We start from the raw sequence: 7,246 nt of genomic DNA, 5'->3' as shown, positions 1-7,246 counted from the left end.
AGCCAACTCCTGGAGGACACCTGTAACTTTTGGGCTGCAGAAAATGATCATATTCACATGCTCTTTGCCATTAGTACCCTGCAATTTAATTTTTTTTTTTTTTTTGGTTTTGTCAAAGACTCTATGAAGGATTTCCTGTTATTTCTGCTTCCATAATGAGAGGCAACGACTATGGCAAATAGATTCGGAAGATAAATATTTGCGAGCACCCTCCCGCTGAAAAAGGAAAAGAAAAAGGTAGAACAGAAAAGAAAAGCAAGTGTGTACAGTCTTAGGGAAGCATTGGAGCCATTGTATCCCATTTTGTTATTATTTAACTATTGCACAAAAGCAAGGAACCTATAATCCTTTGTGGAATTATGCATTAATCCTCATTACTCATCGTCCAACTGGGTGTACTTTCTCTGCACCATGTGAAATATGACGAGGTACCTTCCCAAGAAGGATAAATGTGTTATCTCATAGTTCACTTGCTCTCGAATACCTAATGGACTGCCCGGGGAGGATATGTTGTTTATCATCACATGTAAGGGGCAAGATGGGCCCTTCTGAAGACTGCTGGACCATGAGTGATTTATGGTGCTTTTACCCCTCAACTGTTGGGGGAGGTGACCACATGGTAGAATTTCCTCTGTCCCATATGTAGCCGCTTTAATTAATGATTTATCTTATTATCTTCTGTCCTGCAATGAAAAAATGTTTAACTCTTATCAGTATAACTACCAGTCACCAAACAGGGTCATTATCTAAATCCCAGTGACAAACAAGTTGACAGGAACATTCTGGGGGAGAGACTCCTATGAGGGCACAGGTTAACAAAATTGCTTGCTTCCTGAAGGAAACATTAGTAGGTGTTTCCTAATCCTGCCCAGCAAAAGGTCAATGCTTTGATACACACACAGGCACACACACACACTCATACACACTCACATCTGCTCAAGTTTCCGTATTACAAGAGAGGAAATGTAAGGAGACTTCACTGGAGGAGGGAAGCCATTAATCCAGTGAGTATGGCAGTTAAGACGCTTGAAAAAAGATGACTTCTTATTAACATGCAATTGTCACCATGTTAATAATGAAATATTGATCTGTTCCTGCTTAATGAAAATCAACTTATTCTAATTTACCCCTAGAAAGAGGACCACTTAGGGTCTCATTCCAACAGCTTTGTACCATCCATCTGTGTATCATTCACAGTTCATAGCTGTATTTACTTCTTAGTACATACAGCTGAAAGCCAGGAGGAGGAATGGGAATAAATACCACCAGGTGACCCAAATTTATTTTTCTTTTCTTCTATTGTTGAAATTCGGTCATCCAATTTAGCAAGAAAAACTTGATGGGAGACCTTATCACATAATAGGCATTGGTGATTTTATGATTAAGTGATCACAATCTTCTTCAATAAAAATAGTATTGTGTTAGAAATGTAAAACTGGAAAATCACTAGCTCTTCTAGCCCATATCTTGATTTATCGCTATGTATGGCCATATACACATTACAGTGAGGATGGATTCTATTCACAGGATTTATCAGCCTTATTCGGTGAGAACAGTACTACACAGAAAAGCTCTTCCTAATAGCCTATCTTAATTAGCTGCCAATCTGTGAATTATTTCTGTTTTATAGTCACAGTTTTCTACTCATCTGTTTACCTGGGATTTTGAAATTATCTGTGAGGCAATCTCTTTTGAGTAACAGGCAAAAGCACCAGTGACTCCAATCCCTTAAAAACGTAGATCATGTTGATTTACAATTTAAAATGTAAATGCTTGGAGGTCAGGCCCCTGCGAAAAGAGTAATTCACAAGTCGATACATTTACTCCTTCACACGTAAATATTTTATTACCAAGAGGCGCGTACAGTGTGCGCACATGCGTATCAGAGTGGCTTTCATTGCTTTCATTTGGTGTCGTCCCACGGAGGCTCACATAAACATTTATATAGGTTTCAGAAAACAGTTGTTACTGAGGAAGAACCCTTTTCTGTTTACACAAATTCAGAACAAAGAAACATTGCTACAGCTTCCCGTAATTGACATGTGGGCGTGTTTTTCAAGTCGCTGACTGGAAGAAGTGAGTCTCCGAGGTTTATCTTTGACAGGACTTAAATTACTGGTAGTCTGACACATTTTTGAACAATTACTAGACACCAAGGTGTTTAAAGTAATGGGTACTGTTTGTTGGAGAGATTGGGGAAGTTTTGAAACCCTTCGGCACAAAATAATTTTCCATTTGATTAGTAAGATGTTACCACTACATTATATACTAAACACTACATGAATAGTTGGCTCCTTGAGTATAATTCTTTTTGTCAGAATAAAAGTCATATTTAAAAAAAAAAGTCCCCCCACTTGATGAATTGGGGAATCACTGGGATTCAGCAGAGGAGCAGCCCCTCTGCTGTCAGATTCCCCCTCAGTTGGCTCTCAGTATCAGTCCCCGAACTAGACAGAGCCCAGAGCTTTGTTGTGCTTTGTTTCAAATGTCTCAGAAACTAGGGCTTACTGCTCATTAATTAGCAACTATCTTGCAGGAGCTTCTTAAACATTGTTTAACCAGCCATCTGAACTCCGACTGGAAAATTAAAAGTCACAATTTGTGAATTGCTCATGTCCCCAAAAGATAAAGAAACCACAGCTGCCATAATTGGCAACGCATCAACGTTTCAAGTTATCCAAAAAGTCAAAGCCGTGGTTTTTCTTCCTCCTTCTTTCGCCTTCCTGTGTCTGGTGAAACTGAAAGACTGCAAGGCTTCTGGCCTCTGCTTTGTATCCTGTGGTTTCCAAAGCAGGGCTGACTCGGGCAGGGGCTGAGCTGTGGGCCATCCTGTCCTAGGTTCTGAACGGAGGGGTCAGATCAACCCCTGGCTGAGTCCTGACCCACCCTGGTGCTGTGGTTTCCGTCATCATCTAAGGTCTTTTTCTTCTCGCGGGCCTCAGCACATCCCTGCCTTCTCTTACACACTAGGACCATATGTGTCCATGTGAGAGAAATGCTTTTGCTTGTTGCCTTCAAGACACAGCATGCTTTGGACCGGAAGCTGGTTTTTGGTCATCAAAACAGAGGGCTGAGGTGCTACTGACATCCAGGGTGGAGGCTGGGGTTGCTACTGAATGTCCCATGATGTATGCGTAGGACGGGTCTCGCAGCATGGAATTAACTCGGCCCGAATCTCAGCAGTGTCCAGACTGAGAAATCCTTGTGCAGAGTGATGAGCTACGGCAAGGGGTCATGGCCACGGGGCTTCCCACCCAACGTGCACAGCCACGCTGGAAAGCGTCAGGATTGCTAGCCTGAGTGAGAGCACGTAGTCTAGGGTACTCCATCAGAGAAGCTGTTTCTTCAGAGGTACGTATCCCGTGCCTCTGGCTTCTTAAGGGAACGTACTAGGCAGAAACAAAGGCAAAGAGTATCTTCAGGCAGGACGTCAAATGCATCATCAGAAATATGAATGACCACATGGGGAGCGTTGTGCTTCTGTTTTACAAATAAGCACCTTATCATAGCCCCTTTCTGTCTTCTCCTCATTTTCTAAGCTTGCACAATATAATTATCCTTCCTAGTCTTCTTATTTTTTTCCTGTATCATGGACACGTGCATCCAAATGATGTTTTATTCCCATCCTGTTTGTCAGAACCCATAAATGCCATAAACTATTTTAGGTCTTCATTGATACGAGAAAGAAGTGCTTTGTCTTTATTTTTCCTTCTCATGTGAGTATTCTGTCACCATCCCTGGGAGGTTTCCAAGATTCCACCAAGAGATTAATTTGAAAAAAAAAATACCCGGAAAATAACATATAGGAATGGAATATGTGAGACTAGGACATCTCTTCATTTTTTAGTGAAGGTCAAGGTAGGTGAATTCACAGGAAGGGGATGTCCATCAGCCCCGGAAAACATGAAGGGAAGTACTTCTACCCATCCAGCCATCCAGCTACCCATTCTTCCTTCACAAATGGACTGACACATATGAAATATACTTCACCAAAGGTCAGAATTATTTCTAGGTGCTGGGATATTGGGTGGTTATTCAACTTTGCCCCCTAAAGCGTTCTCTCTATTACTTAAGTACAATAAATATGAGTCATTTTTAGCAACGAAATTATTAGCTTTTAAAAGGAAGTAGATGGTATGAGATGAGCTAATGGATACTTTCCAATAGCCCAGGAGAAGAACAGTTTTGATCATTGGAACTCATCTTCTATTAACTACATTCTCCAAGTGAAAAACAATAGTCTACCTTCAGTGTGAGATCTGGCTTGACTGATATAACTTTTCCATTCTGAAATCTGCATGTTTAGCCATAATTTTCAGTGTTGCTTCTAATCTACTTTAGCTGAAAGTACAGTCCACTTCATACACAGATGAACCTGAGGATTTATGACGATTTCTCAGAGCCAGGGTTTTGCCTTTTACTTTGGGATGTCCACTGAAGTGTGCGGGGTGCTTCTACATTTTTAATTCCAAATTTCAAGGAACCTGGCTTCCAGCTGAAAAGATAGGAAATAAAATATCCTGGCTCACCAGTTCCAGGCTTATAAATGATACGTATGTACACTGCCTCTCGCCCTCATAACATCCTGGACAAACTCTTACGTATTTTTAAATCCCTAGTCTAATATCACCTCCTCTTCCGACCCCTCCTTGATCACCTCTTATGTGATTTCTTCTTTCTATTGGGATATTAAATGTTTCCTCCTTTGACAGAGAAGTTAATGTTTCTGTCTTTTTTCATAATGCCCCTTTCTGTGCTCGGATATAAAAGTTATCAGGTTGCTAGAATTAATTCTTATGTATGCATCCTCCACCATAAAATATAGGCTCACAAAGGGCTCAGACAGGAATTTACTGGGCTGTGTCCTGGCAGGACTTCAATTTCTCACTTGTAAGTGAGCAGTTCCGAATGCAGGACAAAATGAGATGTGTGTGATAGAAGGTATAAAAATCTGAGAAGTACGGAGAAGGTAAAACAAGACCAGACTTTTAAAAATCTCGCTTGTTGCAAAATTCAAATATACACAGATAAACCCGCAGACACAACTTACATAACAACGACAGATGAGAAAAAGCCCTGATGGCTGTGGTCTGATTTTAGGAACTCAGAGGAACATGCAGCTTCAGGGGAAGGTTCTTGGAACGTGTAAACAGCAGTCATGTTAGCAAGCAAGCAATGTGAGCACACCCTGCGCCTGGGAAGGCACTGGGGTCACCAGCGTGTCCCCGGCTCCTCTGTCACCCCAGAGAGGTGATATGAGCTCCACTTAACAGATGAGGCAGCTGAGGCCAAGGGAAGCAAATGACTTCTCTGAAGCCGCACAGTTCCCTGGTCAGAATCCCCGTCCTTCCCAGGTATTTGGCCTTGACAGTCGGTGTTTGTCCTACTCGACCACAGCTGTCTCCTATCCTCCTCTGTCACTGGTGTTTCCTCCATGTGGAAAGCTTTGAAAATGCTCCAGTCACATTTTGAAACTTCATGCCAAAAAACTGAATGTCATCCAAGGCATAGTTTAGGATTTAAACATCCCTGTCGATCTTGGCTGTCATCACCCGGAGCATTTTGTCCCAGCGATAGATCACCACGATGGCCTTGGCTCGAAGGGCTCCACTCTATTATAATGACCGAGACTGGGAAGAGCTAGTGGACAATGCAAATAAATAAAACAGAAAGATAGTCACAGATTATCATTACTGCTTCTTTGCTGTCAAGCTCATGGACCTCGCCAGCAAAGTATCTCCTCTTTTACCATGTTATAATCTGTACAATGGGAATAAGAGAGAGCTTGGCTTTTCCATTCAACGGATATTTTCATTATTCCAGTGTGTTACGGCTTGTCTCTAGATTTTCCCCAAAGCCTCATACAGTCACAGGTGGGCTCTTTGGAGGTGGCTGGGTGTAGGTGTGTGAATGTGGACCAAAGGTGTGAAACTGGGATTAAGGATGTGTGGTTAGTTCCCTAATTGGTTCTTATTAGTTCTGGGTGTGAGTAATGAGCATCACCCAAAAGGATTATGGCTGAATGGAATAAAAGGGAAAGCAAGGCTTGCTGCTTGCTGCCTCCTACCTACCTACCTATGAGTAAAGAATTTTGCCGTTAAGAAGATTACTCAAAATAGGGAACATAACATAGATTTAACGTTGTCATTTCAATTGCATTTATCTGTTTGAAAAAACAGCTAGGCATCTTTTTAAATGAAAATTTCAAAAACTCTTATTTATTGTAAAAGAAATTGACCAAGTTGAAGAACTCTAACAAGCCTCATGCCTATTCAACACAGTGGCACCTTGGTTCATGAACTCAATCTATGGACTGTTTCTCCTCTGAGATGCCCCTCTCCCGTGTCACCTCGCCTTGAAGCCAGCCAACTCTGAACTGAAACTTCTACAGACTGTGAACTAAAATAAACCTCTTCCTTTAACTTGTGGGTGTCGGCTATTTTGTCCCAGCAACAAGAAAGTAACTAAGGGGCAGTGCTTACTGGTTTTGCTCACATGAGTGATTGGAGGACAGTATGAAAGCAAGGACATAAAAGGGACTTGAAGTCCTATTGTAAAAGTATCATATGTCACATGAGGGAAAGAAGACAAGTCAGAAATGTTAATTTATGCTAATAAGCCACCCAAGAACATAGAGACAGAAGTAGCAAGAGCCATGGCCTACAAGGGAATGGTTTGGAATAGTGTGCTCTAGAAACAGAGGCAGGCCACTGTGAGAACTCAGAAGGAAGGTATCAGCAGAGGTGGATAACCTACATCCTAATCTGCAGGGGACTGGCAGAGTTCTCAGGATATATATTTCTCAGTTTTCAAACTGGGAGAGTCCAGGGAAAACTGGGACAAGTTGGTCACCAAGGTGGAGATCACTTCTGCAGTGATGGAGAGACCCTGGGCAGGAGTTCAAACTGTCCTTCCTGACGATGACAGCACAGGCTGTGTTGTAAGCAAGGAAACTCTCAAGCCAGTTTTCATGGTGACAGAAACCCCGGTTCTGTGCTCTTTGGAAAGTCATCCAGCTGTTTTTGCTGTTAGTTTCCTCATTTGTCACAAGAAAGTAGTGATATGAGATGAGACTCAAGGTTCCTCTCAATTCTAAGACTCCATGATGCCTTCCACATTGTTCTGTAGGCAGGAACGAGCAGTCAGAGGTCCTGAGCAAGTGTGTACGCAGCCAGCCTTTTAAAGGAAGATTAGTCTCGCAGGACATTACAAAACTAGTCACAATGAAGGGAAATCTGAAGGAAAC

The 7,246-nt window shown here is 42.0% G+C and overlaps 1 protein-coding gene across 1 annotated transcript in view; it reads left to right on the top strand.

The window, feature by feature from the left end:
* The first annotated feature begins 420 nt into the window (after window positions 1–420).
* Window positions 421–7,246, top strand: part of Tshz2 (teashirt zinc finger homeobox 2) — a 163,944-nt gene continuing 157,118 nt past the window's right edge. Inside the window, exon 1 of the mRNA XM_033767086.1 lies at window positions 421–428. Within this exon, the coding sequence (XP_033622977.1) occupies window positions 421–428 (8 nt within the window). The remainder of the gene's footprint in view (window positions 429–7,246) is intronic.

The sequence above is a fragment of the Fukomys damarensis genome, unplaced genomic scaffold, assembly GCF_012274545.1.
Source record: "Fukomys damarensis isolate Sample0158 unplaced genomic scaffold, DMR_v1.0_HiC HiC_scaffold_22, whole genome shotgun sequence".
NCBI classification, from domain to species: domain Eukaryota; kingdom Metazoa; phylum Chordata; class Mammalia; order Rodentia; family Bathyergidae; genus Fukomys; species Fukomys damarensis.
The sequence above is the reverse complement of the archived record's forward strand: the minus strand, read 5'-3'. Positions and strand labels throughout refer to the sequence as shown.